The following is a 20,413-nucleotide window of genomic DNA, read 5'->3' as shown; positions in this document are numbered from 1 at the left end:
AGAAGGGCTTTCTGCCCCCTAGCCACTGGCCAGGACGGGACCCCGGAGGCCCACGGGGGGAGCTGAGGGCGTCCAAGTGGGGTTTGTTATCGGACTCGGCGACCTTCCTGGCCGCAGATCCAGAACTCAATCTTGGGTCCCGGGTCCAGATCCGGTTCCCCTTGGTTACCTGATAGGAGCAGGGCTTGTGAGACACCCGAGCAGGGGATGTCACTTGCGCAGATCCAGGGGCTATCACATTTGGTGCACCGGACTTGCTTTTCTAGGCAATACGGAAATCAAAGCATCTGGATGAAGTTCTATCCAAAATGGACCCCACGCAGGCCCAGCAGCACGCCAAGGCCCTCAGGAAGTGGCGCGCCAAGCATCCTCCCACCTGCCCCAGGCGCGGCGCCTTCCTCAGCTACTCCCAGAAAGTACAGGCGGCTGTGCAGGCCCTGAGTCTCTCGGGGGGAAATCAGAATGGCCGGGACCCCAGGGCGCAGCAGGTGAGCAGCCCCCACGGCTCCCACAGGGGGCCATGGACCAGCAAGCTCTGGGGCTTCCCAGCTACGGACACGGGGGCCCAGGGACGTCGTCCCCACCACGCACCTGAGCTGGGGGTTCCTGCAGGGGTTGGGAGACAGTCATGCTTTGGGGCTGGGCTCTAACAAGGTCGCCCTAGTGCTGGCGTCCTTCTAATGGTGATGTCGGTTTTAGGGACTTTGATAGTCACACTGTCCAGTCATCACAAGGAAGACTTTCCAAACATGGGCTAGGCTCCCTGGGGAGATATTTGTATCTCTTCTCTCTCTTTCTCTCCCTCTCTCCCCCCCCCCCCCCCACACACACCTGGGTTCTTGTTATAGAGTGGATTTTTGTTCAGGTAGACCTGGCCTTGGAGACCCCCTTCCAAAAAAAAACAAAAAAAACCTGACATTCTGGGACACTCGTAGTAACCCAGAGGAAGCAGTTTTCCCAGTGGAGGGTCTGTGGCCCCAGGGCTGCTGTAACTGCCCCCGCCACACGGGGAGTGAGAGTGAGAGGGTGTCAAGGCAGCAGGGCCCTGTCTACCCCGCAGCGTCTCACCCATGGTAGGAAAGGCAGAAGCGACGGGCAGTCCTAGCTCGGTGCCCCTAGGAGAGGGCGCTGAGATGGATTCTCCAGGCACTGGTCCCTGGCAGTGCCATTTGGATGCCGGCTTTATAATCTGTTTTCTGTTCCAGATTTTAAAAATGTGGAATGAGTTGGATGAGAAGAGCCGCAGGAAGTTTGTAAAGAAAGCCCTCCCTTGCCCAGATCCCAGCCTGGGCGTCTGGCGCCCAGATATCCACTTGGCTTCTGTGTCAGAAACCTTTGAAAGCCAGGTGGACGCTTATACCCAGCAGTGGGCAGCTCAGCCCGAGAGGAGCTATGAAAAGTCAGATCTTTCTCTTGACAGGTAACGGTTTGGGAGTGGCTCGGGGGAGAGGGGGGGGGCGGGCGGAGGGAAAGGCCAGAAGCATGAAGGGGGATCAGGGGTCTTTGTGCACAAAGATCCAAGTTTGGAGAGGTCTCAGCTGGTGGCCTCTGGGCCAACCCCCCAAGGCCAAGGACCCAGGGGAGCCAGCAGGCTGGGCCGGGGACCGCAGGGAGTGGGGCCGGGGGCCACAGAGCTGCCCTGCAGCTTCCCACTTGGGACCAGTCCTGGGATGTGGTCAGGCAGAGGCCTGCAGCTCCAACCCCTTGTTACCTCCCCTGGCACCTCTCTGGGCAAAAGGCCAGTGTCCACAGTGTGGAGAGCTTGGAGAGTCCCGGAGGGAGACAATCTGAGGAGCATGGCTTGGGCCTGAGCTGTCTAAGGGCTCTTCCATTCTTCTGGGTATTGGGAGGAGAGGAAGGGAGGGTCAGGATCTTCCCTGAGCCAGGATTCTCTTTGGACCAATTCTCACTGGAGGGAGGAAGCTCCCACAGCCTGCACAGTCCCCAACTTCTGCCGCCGGGGCTCTGGCATCTCTCTGTCAAGTCCCGGCCAGGGGCAGGGCCCATCCGCCATGGGCCTGACTGGGTCAGCTCCAGTCGCTGGGAGGGCCTCCGGGGGGGTTTGGGTGAGACCGATGACATTTCTGCTCCCCACGCGGGGAGTGTCTCACTAGTAAAACAGTAACTGACAGTTACACTTGTATTGGATCGCCCCGCTCCGGAGGCTCGGCCCGTCAGAACTGTCAGTGTTGGGGTCGCGGATTTGGCTTGGGAGACGTGAGGGGCAGGAGTTCCCAGGACACAGCTGCCAATATGGAGCCAGCGGCCTGCTCTCCCTGCTTCTCTTCTCTTGGGCATCCGCAGACTGAGGGCCGCAGTGCCGATGGGAGGGACTCAGGGCCTTTTCACTCGGCTTCTTCCTCCCCCAGAGGGCCGGAAGCAGAGCGGTTCAGTTCAGTTTGCAGCCAGCTCACTTTCTGGGAACCAGGCAGAGACGGTGGGCTCCATGAGGAGCCCATTAGCTGTTTGTTCAGTGGTCCCCGGAGCCCGCTCTCTGCCAAGTAGAGAACTCCTCCAGGACTAAGCCCCAAGTGCCTGCAGTTCAGGAAGCACCAGCTCGGCTTTCATCTCCTGTATGCTGTCAGAGCCCAGGTGTTGTAGCCGCTTGCACCCAAGGCTAATCCGAGCGAGGAAAAGATTTGGGCTTAAATGAGTTTTTGCTTTTTTTTTTACTTCCTCAACGCTACTGAAACTAGCTTGCCAGAGGTTGTTTGGAAGACACTCCCACTCAGGTGCTGGGCCAGAGTGGTTGAAAGAGAACAGGTTTTGTCCTACTTTTCATGCCTTGAGCCAACCCTTTGTGGCCGGTGCTTTAAGCATGAGCTTAGCCCCGGCTCAAGTTTTCCCAAATTCTGAGTGAGTCAGAGTGAAGTTGGAATGGGGCGTTTTGGTTCCCAAGCCCTGGTGATGCTCCAGCCGCTCCAGGGAGGGCAGACCCAGTTGTACCAATGACCCAGGGAGATGGGCAAGATCTTCAGAGTTATTAAGTCAGCTCAAAAGTGAGTTAACCCCTGCCCTGAAGGGTCTTCCATCCTTATCAGGGGGGAACAACATATACTCTTCCCCCCAGCCCCCAGTAATTGGGAATAAGTGACTTGCCCAGGGTCACACCGCCAGGAAGTGTTGCGTGTCTGAGGCCAGATCTGAACTCAGGTCCTCCTGACTTCAGGGCTGGGGCTCTCTCCACTGCAGCATTTAGTTGCCCCAACATATACTCCTATAAGCAGATAAAAACTCCAGGGCAATTTCCTGGGGTAGACCAGGAAAGAACTCACGCAGGAGCAGGTAGGAAGGACTGAAGCTGACCTTTGAAGGAAGTGAGGGATTCTATAGCAAGGCTCTGGCACAGCATCTGGAGCCGCTCAGCGTGTCAGTAGAGATAGGAGGGATCAGGATTACTGAGGAGACGGGGTCCATTTCATGTCCATGGTGCGGTCTGGGGAAAAGCTCCACCTTTGGGAGTGGGGGGTGGTCCCGGCATCCTGGAGGCTCTGGGGTCTGTCCCCTGACTCCCCACGGCCCTTTTGCCCTAGGTTGAAGACCTTGCTCCATCTGAAGTGGCAGCGGGCACTGTGTGACCCCGGGGAAGCAGTGGGTCTCCTGGCCGCCCAGAGCATCGGAGAACCTTCCACACAGATGACCCTGAATACTTTCCACTTTGCCGGCAGAGGAGAGATGAATGTTACCCTGGGAATTCCAAGGTAAGGGGGGGAGAGCATTTAGCAGAGAGAATAAGGGGAAGCTGGAGGGGTCCTGTAGCCTTGCCTGGGCACCCGCTGTGCCACAAGGGAAGGAAACTCCTTTGGATCCATAGGGGAAGGAGCCCCAGGGGCAGGGGGGAGGGAAGCAACCACCCCTCTGCCTCAGTCTGGGTCTGCGCTGCTTTATCTGCACAGCTAGTGTGCCTGTGCTTTTGGTCAGATAACAGTCACTGTCCAGCCACCCCCTCCAACGGCACGCTGTGGAGGCAGCCAGAGTGGTCCTGGCTCCCAGCATCTGGCCCCCCAGCACTCTCATGACCCAGCATTCCTGGGTCGCAGCACCCCGGGCCCCTCAGGCCCCTAGCACCCCCGGGGCCTGCCTGACCAGGAGGCGGGACATTCCTGGCAGACCGAACCCTGATGTCAGCAGGAGCCAGTCCTTCACGCCGGTAGACCTGGACTGTCATTAATAGGATTTCATCCATGGGCATATTACACAAGTTCCTCTCCATCACTTATCAGGCTCCTCCTCTGGGAGTAACTGGTTTGGAGTCACGCTGAGCAGAGCCTTGAGGGAAGAGAGGACTCCCAGAGGCAAAAGTGAGCAGGGCAGAGTCAAGGGCTCAGTGCCTTGGAACCTGCACAGGCAGGCAGGGAACAGCTCCTCCTTGTTACCTGTCGGGGGAGAACAGCAGCATCTGCCCTGTGGGAGCCTAGATTCTGTTGGAGAGACGTGCCCCCTGTAGAAGTCCCCATTCCAGCCCCTTCACTTCCTGACCTGGTCACCCGCTACCTGCTCAGTGAGTGAGTTTCAGGGAGTCCCTATTCCCCCCCACACACACACCCAGGATCACTTGTTGAAAGCCTTTCCTGCCATCACCCCTTCCTCTCCTTCTGGCTCTCTGACATTATACTCCCAGTCTCTGTGCTCTGAGAACAATGGATGCTCTCACCTCTCACCTGGAGGCTCTTGGGCCCCACTCCTTCCCTTCTTTCTCCCCCTTCCCCCCCGCCCCCTTCCCCTGCCTCACCCTCCAGTTTCCCTAGCTTTCCTCCAGCTTCATTTCAGATCCGCCCTCTGCAGGCGACCTCGCTCCTGTGCCCTCTCCCTCCCCGTGCTGCTGGTCCTGTGCCCTTGGCTCATCCTCCCTCGGCTCTGTGTGCGGACAGCTAACGTGGACTAGTTGTCAGCTTCTCCAAGGCGGGAACTGTTCTGGGCTCTGCTTATTAGATCTGAGCAGCTAGCAGGATGCCCCAACTGTCACGAGTGTGTGTTTTATTAACGTATACTGACCGACTATGTACAAAGTAAACCCAGGGCACAGTTTTTTTCCCATTTAAAATATATTTATTATGAACTTAATATTATATACCAGGACAACTAGTTAAATATTCTTAATACCCGCTTACAATTTTTTTTAATCAATTGGTAAGCATTTATTTTTTTCCTCAATAGTATTTTATTTTTTCCAAATAGATGTAAAAATAGTTTTCAACATCCATTTTTGTTTCAAATTTTTCTCTCTCCCTCTCTTACCTATCCTCTCTCTGAGAAAGTAAGCAGTCAGGTATAGGTTAGCAACTACAACAAAAAGGTGAAAAACACTCTGCTTCGATCCACACTCTGTCCCCACAACCCTCTCTCTGGTGCAGATAGGTCTCTCCGTCCCAAGTCTATAGGAATTGCCTTGAATTATTTTCCAAAAGAGCCATGTCCATCCCATTGATCATCACATAATTTTATTGGTGCTGTGTGCCTGCTCATTTCCCTCAGCATCAGTTCGTGTAAGTCTCTCTAGGCTTCTCTGAAATCCTCCTGCTGGTCATTCTTACAGAACAATAATATTCCATAATATTCATATACCATAATTTATTCAGCCATTCTCCCACTGATGGGCATCTCCTCAGTTTCCCATTTCTGGCCACTACAAAAAGAGCTGCCACAAACATTTTTTACATGGGGGTCCTTTTCAGGGTATATTTTGAGGGACACGGGAGGAGTGAGGATCAGGGAGAAGATGATGTTTGAGCAAAAAGAAGGTGTAGAGGGGCTGCGAAAGCATTTCTGACACCCAGGGCCTAAGTACAGAACTGGGGCATGGAGCCTCAGGGGAGGGAAACCAAGGCCCATTTACTTGAACCTCAAAGTGTGGAAAGGGGCGTGATGTTTAATAAGGTTGGAAGCATTTTAAAAACTAAACAAGCTGATATTTGATTCCATGGGCACTGGGGAGCCCCTGGTGATCTTTGAGGAGGGGAATGACTCAGTCTGTACTTTAGGCAGCTATGGAGCAGAACCCAGGATGGGCCGAGACAGGAGACAAATTCAGAGGCAGTGGCAGTAGCGAAGGCCTGAGGGCACCAGGCCCCACATGTGTGTTTGTGGTGCTAGTGGAGGAGAGAGTGGCAGGAGAGCTGGCAGAATTTGGCAGTTCTGTAGCAATGTGTTCTTAGTTTACCATTGCGTCCTTTGGGTCTTGGTCCCCTTTCCCAGATTAAAGTGCCAGTAGAGCACAGGCTGCACCTTAGTTGGTCTTAACCAGCCCCTGGCAGAGTCCTCTTGGTAACTTGAATGGTGTTTGAACTGGACTTGTGGATGAAGCAGCTGAGTAAAAGGCCCTGGCCACCTGGGGTCTCTGCCCCCCTGCTCTCCCCAGAAGGGGCACCCCGAGTCCTCTGGCTGTCTTAGAGTGTGCTAAGCCCTTGCCCTCTCTTCCAGATTGAGGGAGATCCTCATGGTAGCCAGCTCGAACATAAAGACACCCATGATGAGCGTGCCGGTGCTCAACACCAAGAAGGCCCTGAAGAGGGTCAAGAGCCTGAAGAAGCAGCTGACCAGAGTGTGCTTGGGCGAGGTACCTGGGAGCTGGGGGCGGTCCTTTGAGGGACCCCGGGGCAGATTGGGCCAACACACTCGTTACCCACTAGTAGCCAAAGGGCAGTGAGAAAGCTGGCATCAGGGCAGCTGCCATGCTGGGGCTGAGGAAGCTGCAGGTCTGGGCTCCAATCCCCTCCCCTCCTGGACCTTCATTGCTTCCCAGGTTTCCCTTCCCACCAGCTATGCTGGAGGTTCCAGATTCTGGGTTAGGGCTTGCAGCCATGCGTCTGGAGATACACAAGCACACAAAGGGAGGGAGGGCTCTTGGTAGGGTCCGTGGTAGCCCCGTGTCCCCAGCCAGTTCTCTTGGACTTCTCCAAAGGCCTAGTCAAGCACATGTCCTTCTTTTGATATGGCTGCAGGTACTGCAGAAAGTTGATGTCCAAGAGTTCTTCTGCATGGAAGAAAAGAGAAGCAAATACCGGGTTTACTGCATTCGCTTTAATTTCCTCCCCTACAAGTATTACCAGCAGGAGAAGTACCTGCGGCCTGCGGACATTCTGCATTTTGTGGAAACAAGGTCAGATTTCTTGCTGCTTTTGCTTTGCTTTATAATTATATTAATAATACATTTATATGGCTTGGAAGGTTTGCGAACTGCAGGGAAATAATGTTATCCCGATTGCACAGATGAAGAAACTCTGATTCAGTTAGTCAGCAAGCATTTATTGAACCCTTACTGGATGTCAGGCATCGCGCCAAGCACTAAGGGCACAAAGAAAGGCAAAAAAAAAAAAGTGTACAAGATGCTTGCCATGTACATGGAAGGTCATCTTAGCCGGGGTGTGAGGGGTGGAGTATCAGGGGTATCACGAATCGTAGTTAGGAAGTGTCAGCCCTTGTTGGCCTATCCTGTGCTGACCCCTCACAGTCTCAGAGTGGGGTGAGCGAAGTGAAGCAGAAGTCTTGGGGGCAGGTAGGGGCTTGAGGTAAAATCTGGCCCCTTCTTGTGGGATCCTGGGTAAGTCACCTCTCCTCTCTGTGTCATAATTTTCTTTTGTAGAACTATAGGGCTAGATTCAGTTCTTCAGTAGCTTGTCACTCTGTGATGGTGCTAAGGAGAGGACAGGGGATCTATAGGGGATCATCCAGGTAGAATCCTCTCTCTTCAGCTCTTCCCCAAATTGTAGACTCGTCCAAATGGAAACCCTTTTTATGCTGCCCTGTCAGGAGTACCAGCCCATCTTCCTCCTTCATGGCTCCTGACCTTTACTCCTAATCCTGTCCCTTGGGGTCACTTATCATAGATTTCATCACTTGCCTATGGGAGAGCCCTTCCAACATTTGAAGATGGAGAGCTTGTGACTTTCTGGCCTTTTCTACTGACTCCAGATCTTTTCTTCATCTAGTTCAAGTATCCCAACTCTGGGAATCTCCTAAAGCCATTCATTCATTCATTCATTCATTTATTTAGAATGTGCAATCATGTTTTTAATAATAGCTTTTAATTTTCAAAATACATGCAAAGATAATTTTCAACATTCACCCTTGCAAAACCTCGCAGTCCAAGTTTTCCTTCTCCTTTCCCCTCACCCTCCTCCCTTAGATAGCAAGTAATCCAATATATGTTAAACATATGCAGTTCTTCTATACATATTTCCACAATTATCTTGCTTCACAAGAAAAAAATCAGATCAAAGGGGGAAAAATGAGAAAGAAAAAAAAAAGCAAGCAAACAACAACAAAAAAGATGAAAATAGTATGTTGTGATCTACACTCACTTCCCACAATCCTCTGAGTACAGATGGCTCTCTCCATCACAAGACCATCAGAACTGGCCTGAATCGCCTCACATTTGAAAAAAGCCACATCCATAAGAATTGATCTTTGTTTAACGTTCTTGTGTACTATGTTCTCTTAGTTCTACTTGCTTCAATTAGCATCAGTTCTTGTAAGTCTCTCCAGGACTCTCTGAAATCATCCTGCTGATCGTTTCTTATAGAACAATATAATTCCATAACATTCATATACCATAACTTATTAAGTCATTCCCCAACTGGTGGGCATCCGCTCACTTTCCAATTCTTTGCCGCTACAAAAAAAGGCTGCTACAAACTTTTTTGCACATGTGGATCTTTTTCCTGTTTTTATGATCTCTTTGGGATTCAGACCCAGAATAGAGATGCTGCTAGATCAAAGTATATGCACAATTTGATAGCCCTTTGGACATGGTTCCAAATTGTTCTCCAGAGTTATTGGATCAGTTCACAACTCCACCAACAATGTATTAGTGTCTCAATTTTCCCACGTCACGGCCAATATTCATCATTATCTTTTCCTGTTATCTTAGCCAATCTGAGAGATGCGTAGTGATACTTCAGAGTTCTCTTCATTTGCATTGTATCTCTTGTTGCTAGACTTTGTAGAGGTGTGGAGTTATTTTGTATCCTGCAACTTTGCTGAAGTTGTGAATTGTTTCTAGTAGTTTTTTAGTTGGTTCTCTAAAATTCTCCAAGTATACCATCATATCATCTGCTAAGAGTGATAATTGTGTTTCCTAATTATCCACTCTAATTCCTTTAATCTCTTTTTTTTTTCTTATTGCTGAAGCTAGCATTTCTAATACAATATTGAATAGTAATGGTGATAGTGGACAGCCTTGCTTCACCCCTTACCTTATTGGGAATGGCCCTAGTTTATCCCCATTATATCTGATGTTTGCTGGTGGTTTTAGAGAGATGAGAAGCCAGTCATTTAAAGAGAAACTCCACAACCTGTTCCTAGCAAGAGAGACCAAGATTGTTTTGTTTGTCACAAAGGCCTAACCGGGAAAGAGAGCACAGGCTTTCTTCTCTCGGCTGAGTCTGGAGATGACTCTGTCCACATTATTGGAGGAGCTGGTTTATAGCCTGACTGGACATTTCTGTCCGCTTGGATTTGTTCCATATTTTATCCTGAGGGTTGGGAGCGTCTCTGATCAGCAACTGGTGGCTCCTTCCTGCTAGTAAAGTTGAGTAAAGCTGGTAACCTCTTTCCTGCCAGCCTCAATGAATATAGATTGTTGAGGTCTCAGTTAAGAACCATAACTAGCAATTGTTACTCTCAGGTGCAGCTAAGGGGTGTGTGGGGGTGGGGGTGGGGGTGTGTTTGTGTGTGTGTCCCACTTGAACAGGAGCGCTGCTCTGGCTCAGCCTCTCACTTGACTTCCCAGTAACCAACTGTCTTCTCACAAATCAACTCCCTGCCCATAATCTCTGCTCAGTTTCTGACCCATAATCAAATTAGTATTGCTTCTGGAAAGGTCATTCTGACATTTGTTATTTCTTGCCTCAGGACTTCACTTTAGCCTGCCTGAAACTTTCCAAGCTGAAAGATTTCTTTACTTTTGTTTGTGTCACCAGCTAATAGAACATAGTAACTACTTAATGTTTCTTTTATTCATTCATTCCATGCTAGAGAGTAGGGTTGGATGGCTAGAGAGGAATTTACTTGGGAGCTTGGGGCTGGGGGAAGGGTGGGCCAAGAGGGAGGTTCCGATCATCTGGGAGTTTCCTAGTTTAAGGATTTGTTCTTGCTAAATAGATGTTACAGGTGGGGGGCAGGGGTAAATTCTGGTCACCTTGCCCTAGTTGCCGCCCTGCAGAAACACTCAACAGCTTTTTATTAAGTGCCCGCTGTGTGCCAAGCACTGGGCTAGTTCACAGTGTTTTATCCTGTTGGCCAGGTTCCTCCCTGCTCTCTTCCGGTGTAATGCCAGAATGTATGTGAGGCACAGATTTATATTAAGAATAGAAACAAATTCTTGTCCATGGAAGCAGAAGACAGAAGGGACGGTATGGAACATCCAACGCCAGAGGGCAAGACCTTGGTGTGCAAGAGGCTTGACTTGGGTGTTTCCTTACGATTATGGGGCAGAGACAGAGTGAAGCACTCATTGGTTAAACCCGTGTCCTTTGTGCTTTCTAATAGGATGTCCCCTCCTCATTAGGGTGGGCTGTTCTTCAGTTTTGCCTTTGTATCCCCAGTGTCTGACACAGCGTCTGGAACGTCAGGAGATGTGGGAGGCTCAGGTCTGGAGATGTGACTCCATCTATATGGGGAGTTGGTGGGGGGGAAGGGTATTCCCTCCTCTGATGCAGAGAAGCTACTCCTCTGTTACTGATCAGCTCAGAGCAATCCTACATTTGCCCAGGTTGCAGAGGAGAGCAGACTCCATGGGACCTCCTGAGTCCTAGGCCAGGCCCATAGTTCCTAGGCCCCAGACCTGCAGGACCTCGGCCTACCTAGTCCTACTTCCCTTCCTCCCTTCTCAGAGGTCCATTGACTGACTTGTCTCCAGATATGCAGGGAAAGCTTTTTAGAGACAGATCTTGGACTCCAAACCGGGCCTTTCCTTGATTGCCCTTGCTTCCCTCCATCCTGGGCAAGCCCCGACCAGATTGGCCCTTTTTTGGAGGGGCTTTCATCTTGGAGCCAGAACATTTTTTTATTCCATGTCCCAGGATCCAAAGTTGCTTTTTTTGGCTTGTCAACGAACTTACGTTTTACTCCTGTGCTAATGACTCCCAAGCCGTGGCTCCAGGCCTCCATTTCCAGCCGCCTGCTGGACAGGTGTCTCCAGTAAAAACTCCCCCTTGTGCACTGCTCCCCCGCCCCCCAAACTTAGCCATCGGCTGCTTTCCCTCTTTCCTTTCTCTTCTCTCATCTGCGGTTCTCTACCTGGCTCTGTGGGTAACCCCCCATGTCACGGGGGCTGAGGCCCATCGCAGTCCTGTGACCTTTACCGAGCCATCAGGTGCCATTGTTTGTCTCACTCTCACCCCTTTTGCGCCAGCGGGTCCCACACACTCTCCATGGTAACCCCTCACACGTGGGCAGGTTCTCTCTCTTTGCACATTTCTTTCCTGATCCTCATCCTTGTCATATTGTTCTCAATGGCGGCACCGCACTCCAGCCAGCCCTCCACCACGCCGTCCCGCCCACAGGATGGTCTGCCCCCCTGGCACTTTCAGGGGCAGCTTTGCCTCACAAGCAGCATTCTGTGAGTGGGGGGCTCCTGATGAGTCTGAGGGGGTGTCCCTGGGGTGCTGCCCACCCAGCCCCCAGCCCTTGGTGCTTGGTAAGTGCCAGTGGCCCCTGGTGCTCAGGGCTGGCCACAGAGGCTTGGAGGTGGGAGGGGGCAAGTCCCTCTAAGATTTGGGGGTTTGTGCTGACAGAGGCCATTCTGTCTCCTCCTCCTCAGGTTCCTTAAGCTGCTGCTGGAGGCCATCAAAAGGAAGAGCAGCAAGGCGTCGTCCTTCAAAGCCGTGAGCACGCGGAGGGCGACTCAGCAGGATCTGGACAGCGCCGGGGAGACGTCGGGAAACCGGGTGTGTGAGTGGAGAGGCCGGGCCGGGGCAGAAGGCTGCAGTCAGTTACCCAGGCCCTTCCCTGTCTGAGGTCAGCTCCAGGCCCCCCGGCCGGCTGGGAGCCTTTCCCAGGGTCCAGGAAGGGCAGCTGCCTGTGGGCAGGGCTGCCCTAGAGGGAGGGGAGGGACCATCAGACGTGCTGGGCGCTCTGCTTGTCTGTTACCGTGCTGCAGGGTCCTTCCTGTCCTCTGGGGCTTCCCTGCTGCTGCCCTGGGGGTCACCTAGAGGAGGCCACCAGCTGGGGGGGTGACAGGAAGGAGGGGGAGCCCCCTTCTGCAGAGAGCCAGGGCACGGAGCAGGCTGCAAAGCGGCCTGAGCCCACTGGGGGAGCGGAGGCCCAGCTCTCACAGGCTGGGCTGTGCGGGGAGCCCCAATGCTGCCCTTCGGGGGGACCAAGCCCCGGTCGGGGGACAGGAGCGGGGCTCTCCTCTAGGCCATGTTTTCTGCCCACTTTGTCTCCCCACATCTCATTGGAGAGGACCGTGCTTTTAAAGGGCTCGATGCTGCTCTGTCTTTTGGGGTGGGGAACCTGGATTCAGTGTGTCCCTGTGCCCTCTGCAGGAGGAGCGGGAGGGGGCCGAGGATGAGGAGCAGATCGTGGACGGGGACGCCGAGGAAGGAGATGCTGACGCTACGGACAAGAAGTGGAAGAAGAAGCAGGAGGAAGAGGTCAGGGGCCAGGGCAAGGGCCCCCATGGCAGGAGTGGATTCTGGGCCCTTGGGCTATCCTGGGCCTCCTCTCAGAGGCTTTTAGTAGCACAGGGGCATCCAGCCCAGCAGCCTCACTTTATGAAGAAGGGGAGGCCAACCGGGGGGCAGCTTGTTCTCCAGGCCCTCAGGTCCATACTCCCTGGCCTCTTTCCCTCCTCCCTCATCTATGTGCCCCGGTCTCTGTGTCCCCCAGGTAGACTATGAGAGTGAGGAAGAGGAGCAGGAAGAGGAGAACGAAGAGGACAATGAGAGGGAGGAGGAGAGCACCGAGGGCGGCCCTGACCAGGGGCCCCAGCCTGAGGAGGGACCCCAGGGCCCAGAGGCTGAGCAGCCAGAGGCTCCCTCCCCGGGGCCCAGCAAGAGGCGGGCGCGCAGTCAGGGGACCCATGGGCCGGAGGCGGAGCAGAGGGCCCAGGCCGTGCGGAACCTCCACTCGTCCATCCAGGACTACCAGTTTGATGTGGACGAGGGCCTCTGGTGCCAGGTGAGGGTACAGGAGGGTGCAAAAAGAGTTAGGGCCTCAACTGGGGGCCCATGGAGCTCGCCTGGCACAGAGCCTCCCCTTATCGAGCTGTGGGGACTGGGCCAAGGGGACTGACAGGGGGGCAACCACCCAGTGTGCAGAGCCAGGGGGCTGGGGCATCGGGGACAAGGGTGGGGGTGAGGCTAGGCCTGCTCTCAGTGTGCAGGGGCTCCCTCTCTGCCCTTGTGAAAGCATAGCTGCATCGCCAGCTTCCCCTCCTGAGTGCCCAGAGAGACACACCCTCACCTTCACAGTCTCACACACACACACACACACACTCTCTCACTCTCTCTGCTGTACGTTGCCTGGTTTCCCCCCACCTCCCACCCCACGGCCCAGGGCTCGACCCCTCTGCTTCCTACATGGCGCGGGTGCCAGGGAGGTCTCACCAAGCGCCTACCTCCTTCCCAGGTGACCCTGAAGCTGCCATTGATGAAGGTGCACTTTGACCTGTGCTCGCTGGTGGTCTCCTTGGCCCACAGTGCCGTCCTTTATGAGACCAGGGGAATCACCCGCTGCCTCCTCAATGAGACCACCAACAAAAATCAGGAGAAGGAGCTGGTCCTGAACACGGAGGGCATCAACCTGCCTGAGCTCTTCAAGTATGCGGATGTACGTGCCTCTGCCCTCATCCCGCCTCCCACAGGCCAGACGTTTCAGGGGGGTTGGGTCAGGAGGGACACAGCGATGGGCCTGGGCCCTCCCGGACATCCTCCCAGGGGCCGCCTGTTAATCCCCAGCCCAGAGGAGCCGGCCCCAGGCTTGTGGTTCTCTGCCCCGTTGCTCTCCCTTCTAAAAGCTTCCTAGCCCAGGAGGGGGCATTACTCAAATCCTTCCCCCTCCCGCCCCCCCGACAGCCGGCCTCCCCTGCAGGGGCCTTTCATGTCACCCCACTTATTTTAAGTTAAGTGGCCGCCAGGCTTGTTCCCAACCCAGATCATGGCACATGCTGAGCCCTGGGCCGGCGTGAAACAAGCGGTCAGAGTGAGCTGGGGGCTCTTACACAGGCAAATCACTCTGGAAGCCAGACCAAGGGCATGCCCACAAGAGCCTCCGGTCCCAGAGCTGCCCGCTGCACATTGGCATGGCGTCCTGAAGGCCTCCGGGGCCCTGGGGCTCAAGCCCATTAGCTCCTCCTATGACGGGGACGTCCCAGGCTAGGGGGTCTGGGCTGGTTGGCAGCTGTGAGTGTGTGTGTGTGCCAGGTGTGCAGTGTGTGCCCCAGTTACTCCGGCTCCGGCGTGCTCTCTGACGCACTGAGCTGAGCTTGGCGGGAGCCTGTGGGGCCCTGAGCACGTGCTGTCCTTCCTTCCCCCGCACAGGTCTTGGACCTTCGCCGCCTCTATTCCAACGACATCCACGCCATGGCTAACACGTACGGCATCGAGGCCGCCCTGCGCGTGATTGAGAAGGAAATCAAAGATGTGTTTGCCGTCTACGGTAAGATGCTTCATGCAGGGGGCTGTCCTGGGAGGAGCGGCGGGCTTGGGCGTGGGTGCGATGTCTATGGAAGCCCAGCGTCCTTGAGGTGCGCCCCACTGTCTCATAGGAGATGGCCGGGGGGCAACATCCCAGGCCATGGGACTATTGTCAAGTAAAAGCAGCACAGCTGTGGCTCCCAGAGTTCGTGTTAGGTGTGCCCTCCACAGGGCAGATGGCAGCCCCTGCAGAGCCTCTCACCCCGGGCCCCTCCAGCCCAGTTTTCCATCAGCATTCCTGGGAGTAATCTGCCCATCTCATTATTTAAGCGTCCTGATATTCCCTGGGTAGCTGCGTCCCCCACGGGCTCTCATCTCTCCATCGCTTTGGCTGTTGACAGGCCTGTTTTTCCTTCTGGCTACATGTGATCCTGCTACTTCTTGTCCAGAAATATCATGATGATATAAGATAGTGTGCTTGTATCTTCTATTATCTGTATACTAGAGATATGAGGCCTTTATCCAACTATACAAATGTTTCCTCAATTTTTCTGTTTTCCTTATAACCTTGGCTAAATTGATTTTCCTTGTACAAAAGCTTTTTAATTTTGTGTAACCAAAATTATCTATTTTACATCCCACAGTTCTTTCTATCTTGTTTTATTCATTCAGTCTCTCTTCTCCATGAATCGTGTAGATATTACGTTCCACGTTCCTCTCTCTAATTTACTTAGGATAAAACCCTTGCTGTCCAGGCCATGTATCCATTTTGACCTTTTCTTGGTACATGGTGTAAGATATTGGTCTATACCTAGTTTCTGCCAGATTTCTTTCCTGTCTTCCCCAAAATTTTTACTAGTTGCTAATTCTTATCCCCAAAGCTTAAATCTTTACATTTATTAAACACGAGATTACTGTAATTGTTTATTACTGCATATTATAAATCAGCTCTATTCACTGATCCATCTTTCTGTTTCCTAACCAGTACCCAATAATTTTGATAATTAACACCTTATAATAGTTTATGATCTTTTCCTATTAAACCTTCTTTTATGTATATTTTTGATATTCTTGACTTTTGTTCTTTGAAATGAATTTCATTTTTCTAGCTTTAGTAAAATCATATTTTGGTAGTTTAATTGCAATCACACTGAAGAAGTAGACTTGCTTAGGTAAAATTGTCATTTTTATGATATTGGCTTAGCCACCCAGGCACAATTGGTTTTTCTTCAGTTATTTAAATCTGAATTTATTTCTACAAAAAGCATTCTATCATTGAATTCCTGTAATTCCTGAGTTTGTCTTGGCAAGTATTTTATCTCTCAGGTATTTTATGTCGTCTACAGTTATTTTAAATAGGATATTTCTTTATTATCTTTTTTTGCAGGACTTTGTTGATGATTGTATAGAAGTGCCGGCAATTTGTGTGAGATTGTTTTATATCTCGCTACTTTATTAAAACATATTGTTTTAAGCTATTTTAATTGAATTTGTAGGATTTTCCAAGAATGCCATCATATCATCTGCAAAAAAGAGTTTTATTTTTTCATTGCCTTTTCTGATTCCTTCAATTTTTTTTCTTCTCTTACTGCTATTGCCAGCATTTCAGGTAAAATATTGAAATATTGAATAGTGATAATGGATTCCTTGCTTACTCCTGATCTTATTGGGAAGTTTTCTAGCTCATCTCCTGCTTGCTGATGGCTTTTGGGTAGATGCTTCTTATAATTTCAAGGAAAAATCCACTTATGCCTATGCTTTCATATTTTTTTAAATAGAAATGACTGTTGTATTTTGTCCAAAAAAATTTTCTCTGTATCTGTTGACATATTCAAATGATTCTTGTTGACTTTGTTATTGATATAATCTGTTATGTCTGTAGTTTTCTTTATTTTAAAACCGGCCTAAATCCTACTTGGTCACAATATATCATCTTTGTGATGTATTGCTATGGTCTCTGAACTAGTATTCAGCTTAGGATTTTTGTATCAATATCCATTAGTGAAATTAGCCTATAATTTGCTTTTTCTTTTTTGGCTCTTCCTGGTTTGAGTATCAGCACTCAATCAGTATTTGTGTCTTTTTTAAAGCCTTTTTTAAAAATGGGTTTTTGACCCTCCTCATCCTACAGGGTATTTTCTGTCATTTTTCACATCCTTTTCTTGAGAAGGGAGAGATGCGATTTGCTCACTTGACTCTAGGAAGCAAAACCAGAAGTAATGAGGGAGGTGCTATACACTTATGCATTCAGTCTCTTTGGAAGGAAAGCAGCCTCCATGGCTTCTAATCAGTTCCTTGGAATTCAGGCTACTCCCTTAGTAATAAACAGGGGTCAAGGCTGGGGGGCTCGTCAAGCATTCTCGCGTGTGGCTGTGAGAGTTGAGACTTCTCGGGTGCTGGGTGCTGACGTCTGTGTTCCCTCAGTGACAGAGCCCGGGATCTCTCTTTGTTCACCCCCAGTGGCTGCTGGGCTTGACCCAGGACTTGCCCTCCTGGCCAGCTCAGTCAGGGCATGGTGACCACGGGTATAGGGTGCTTCCCACCGGCCCTCAGGCCACAGGTTCTCAATCTGGAAGTTCCATGTCTAGCTGAAGTGTCAGGGAGACTCGGATTTCTTTATTCAGTTCCCCAAAATTGACTGTTGAGGCCGGTTGCCAGATGCTGGGGCCGTGAGAACGGCGGTGGAGCCATCTCTGCCCCGGAGGCCCTGGCATTCTCTTGGCAGGTACAAGGCGTACACAGATGAGTACCGGTTACTTTGAGGAAGAGAATAAAGCAAGAAGAGGAGGGTGGGAATGTCCTGGGGCGAGTCTCCTCAGCTGTAAGAGGGCCCCCAAAAGGCCTGGGGCCACAGGAGTGGGGAGGGAAGCTTACCTGCAGGAAACATGGCTGCTTCCATCTGGCTCGCGGGGGGTCAGATGTCCGGCTGAACCGTCCTGCCCTCTCCGTCCCTGCGGTAACCCTTCCCGTTTCCTTTGTCCCCCACAGGCATTGCCGTGGACCCCCGGCACCTCTCCCTGGTAGCCGATTACATGTGCTTCGAGGGTGTTTACAAACCGCTGAACCGATTCGGGATTCAGTCCAACTCCTCCCCTCTACAGCAGATGACATTCGAGACCAGCTTCAAGTTCCTGAAGGAGGCCACCATGATGGGTCAGTGGGGACTCACCCGCCTTTTGCCTGGGGTCCTGCCGACTCCCCTCCTGGTCCCCACTCTGGCTGTGCCGTGAATGCAGAGACTTAGATGTGGGAAGAAAGCCGGGATGGGATCATCTGAGGAAATCCCGGCCCCCTGAGCAAGCAGCTCTGGTTCCGGGCAGACCGGCCCTGGGGGAGGGGGTCCCGTGGCTCTCTGCTGGGTGTCAGCTCCATCCGTACCCTCAAACCTCAGTACCTGCTGGGTAGGACGGCCGAGGGGTGCCCGCCCCCATCTACTTCTTGGCTCTGGGTTAGTCCCAAGCTGTTATAAGTGCTCCTGGGCACCATGCCCTCCGCCCTCAGGGACCTCCTGTCAGTGAGGGACGAGCGAGGTCCCAGGAGATGGATGGGGGGAGGGGGCAAAAGGGGGGGAAGTCTCCTTTTGAAGGTGCCATCTGAGCTAAGTCTCAAAGGAAGCCTGTCGGTGGGGGTGAGGAGGGGAGGCTTCTAGACCTGGGGCAAGGAGCAGTAGCATAAGAGGTGGATTGTGGGGTCCCCGAGGGGCTCCCAGGGGAAGGAGGCCCCAGGAGGTAGGCAGTGCCCGGGCAGGTTACCCCCTTCCATCACTGGAGCCTTTTCCAGATGCGAGGGTCCCTTACGCTACCTAAGGGGGTACACATGAGGGCTGATCAGTTTGGGGGTGATGACTGCATCAGTCCTTCCTGGGACCAAGCAGGCAAAGGGCGCAACTGCCCAGGTGGCTCCTCATGGCCGCCTGGGCTTTGGCTGCCTAGTATCTCAGCGCCTCGGGTTCCTCCTCTGGAAAATGGGCTGATTGAACCAGAAGGGGCAGCTTGGCTTGTTATGGAGAGGGCTGGGTCTGGGCTCTGGAAGAGCTGTGTCCAGAGGCATCCCAGCTGTGGGATGTGGCCAGTTGTTTCAGGTCTCCTCCCAGGGGGTGGGAAGCTCTGGGAAGCTAGCTTGTGGCGCGGCTCCCCCTCCCCCACGCCATGGACAAGCCCGGAGGGTCCCCGCCCGATTCTCCTCTGGGTGGATGAGAGCCCTGGGATCCTTTCCCACATCAGACGTCCAGCCCCCAGCGGGTGGGCTGACCTGGCAGAGGTCAAGGGAAACCTCTGAGAGGCAGCATCTCCTGAGAGTCCCCGTGGACTCTTGTCCCCGGGGCCTCCTTGGGCAGGGTCTCCCCCAGAGCCCGGCCCTCGGAATCAGTCAGTGCTGCCTCTCTGGGCTGGGCCCCTGAGCCGAGGGCCAGCATCTTGCTGGGCCAGTGCTCGCCATCCTTTGCCCACTCAGTGCATCTCCCCACTTGAGCCGGCCTGCTCCCTTGCTCCCTAGGCTGGGCAGGAATTTAGGGAGGGGACTCTGATCTCTTGACCCGGTTCTTGGTTGGGCTGTGAAGGTCGGCAGGAAGGTTAGTGGGTCATTCATTTGGGGTTAGGGTTCGGCGTTGTCTGCCCTGCAGGTCCCATCTCCAGCAGTGATGACCAGTGACTCTCATGTCTTTGCCAGGTGCCCACGACGAGCTGAGGTCGCCTTCGGCCTGTCTGGTGGTCGGGAAGGTGGTCAAGGGCGGAACGGGCCTGTTCGACCTGAAGCAGCCGCTGAGATAGCTGTAGCTCCCTCCTCTGCGGCCTCCGGCTGCCATGCGTGGGCAGCACGAGAAAGCGGAGGTTCGGGCGGACGCGGGGCCCCTGCCCCACTCACCTACCTCACGGGAGAAGGCCGGTGCCCAGCGCCACCATGGCGCCCTTCCCTGGAAGATGCCAAGGCTCTCCTGACGCAGACGGCCGTGTTACTGTGGGGTGGATTCGGGGCTTCCTCCAGAAAAGGAGCCTCGGCCATTGTCGCTGGCCGTGGCCGGGCTGGCACAGTGCCGGGCCCTGGGAGTCAGAGACCTCGCCCTCAGTGGGCGCTCATTTGTTCAGAATAAATGTAAAGCTGGCAGAATTCGGGAGCATTCAGGAATTTTCCGGAGGGCAGGCAGGGGCAGGTGGCAGGAAAAGCTCCACGTCTCTAAGGACAAGGGGTGACCCCCTTCCCTCTTCTGCCCCCCGTTTGTGGGCCTGTGTTGGGAAAGTGCATCGAGCTCCTCAGAGGTGACAGGCTTTCCCGGAAGGGGCAGGGTCTTCGCCTGGGCTTGCCGTATTTTTAGCTATAGCAGCTGTTGATGTACCAGGGAGGGGGGTGGAAAGCCGTGTGTGTGGGCAAGGGGGAGTCCATGGGCCCGTCAGGGATGCTGCCCACCACGGCATGGCCTTGACGGCGGTTATTCCAGGAGGCCTTGGGAGACTTCCAAAAGCCCTGACTCTCCGGTGATTCAGCTTCCTGCCCAGCTGTGGCCATGGCCTGGCACCATGGACCACCCGGGCCACCTGAGGAGAACCGCCCTTCCCTCATTGCCCCTGTCCAGCCAGATGGTGCCCCCCAGGCCGGGCGTTTCAAAGGGGGCCACGTGGATTTCCCTGGATGCAGTCAGAGCTTCAGACACCAACGTCCACCCTTCTGGCCTTGCTGCCTTTGGGTTGGGGTCCAGAGTGCAGAAGCACCCTCCCTTTGGTCTCGCCGGGCCCAGTAGAGACCTGCTCCTGGGAGCTGAAGGCTCCAGCACTGGGGTTTCCCGTTCCGGCCGTTCCTAAATGCTGGCATGAGCAGTGGGGAGTGTCGGCCCAAAGGCT

General features: G+C 53.3%; 1 protein-coding gene across 2 annotated transcripts in view; it reads left to right on the top strand.

The window, feature by feature from the left end:
* Positions 1-19,680, top strand: part of POLR1A (RNA polymerase I subunit A) — a 55,026-nt gene extending 35,346 nt beyond the window's left edge. Inside the window, exons 23-34 of one of the 2 annotated variants that reach the window (XM_031949790.1) lie at positions 267-488; positions 1,206-1,420; positions 3,534-3,701; positions 6,421-6,556; positions 6,942-7,099; positions 11,762-11,888; positions 12,489-12,596; positions 12,832-13,122; positions 13,573-13,773; positions 14,484-14,601; positions 17,568-17,732; positions 19,248-19,680. In XM_031949790.1, the coding sequence (XP_031805650.1) occupies positions 267-488; positions 1,206-1,420; positions 3,534-3,701; positions 6,421-6,556; positions 6,942-7,099; positions 11,762-11,888; positions 12,489-12,596; positions 12,832-13,122; positions 13,573-13,773; positions 14,484-14,601; positions 17,568-17,732; positions 19,248-19,348 (2,010 nt within the window). In that variant the 3' untranslated portion in view covers positions 19,349-19,680. The remainder of the gene's footprint in view (positions 1-266; positions 489-1,205; positions 1,421-3,533; positions 3,702-6,420; positions 6,557-6,941; positions 7,100-11,761; positions 11,889-12,488; positions 12,597-12,831; positions 13,123-13,572; positions 13,774-14,483; positions 14,602-17,567; positions 17,733-19,247) is intronic. The other variant, XM_031949791.1, reaches the window with a different exon arrangement.
* The last annotated feature ends 733 nt before the right edge of the window (positions 19,681-20,413 follow it).

This window comes from Sarcophilus harrisii, chromosome 2 (genome assembly GCF_902635505.1).
Source record: "Sarcophilus harrisii chromosome 2, mSarHar1.11, whole genome shotgun sequence".
In the NCBI taxonomy this organism is placed as follows: domain Eukaryota; kingdom Metazoa; phylum Chordata; class Mammalia; order Dasyuromorphia; family Dasyuridae; genus Sarcophilus; species Sarcophilus harrisii.
Note: the sequence above shows the minus strand (reverse complement) of the source record. Positions and strands in the feature narration are given on the sequence as shown.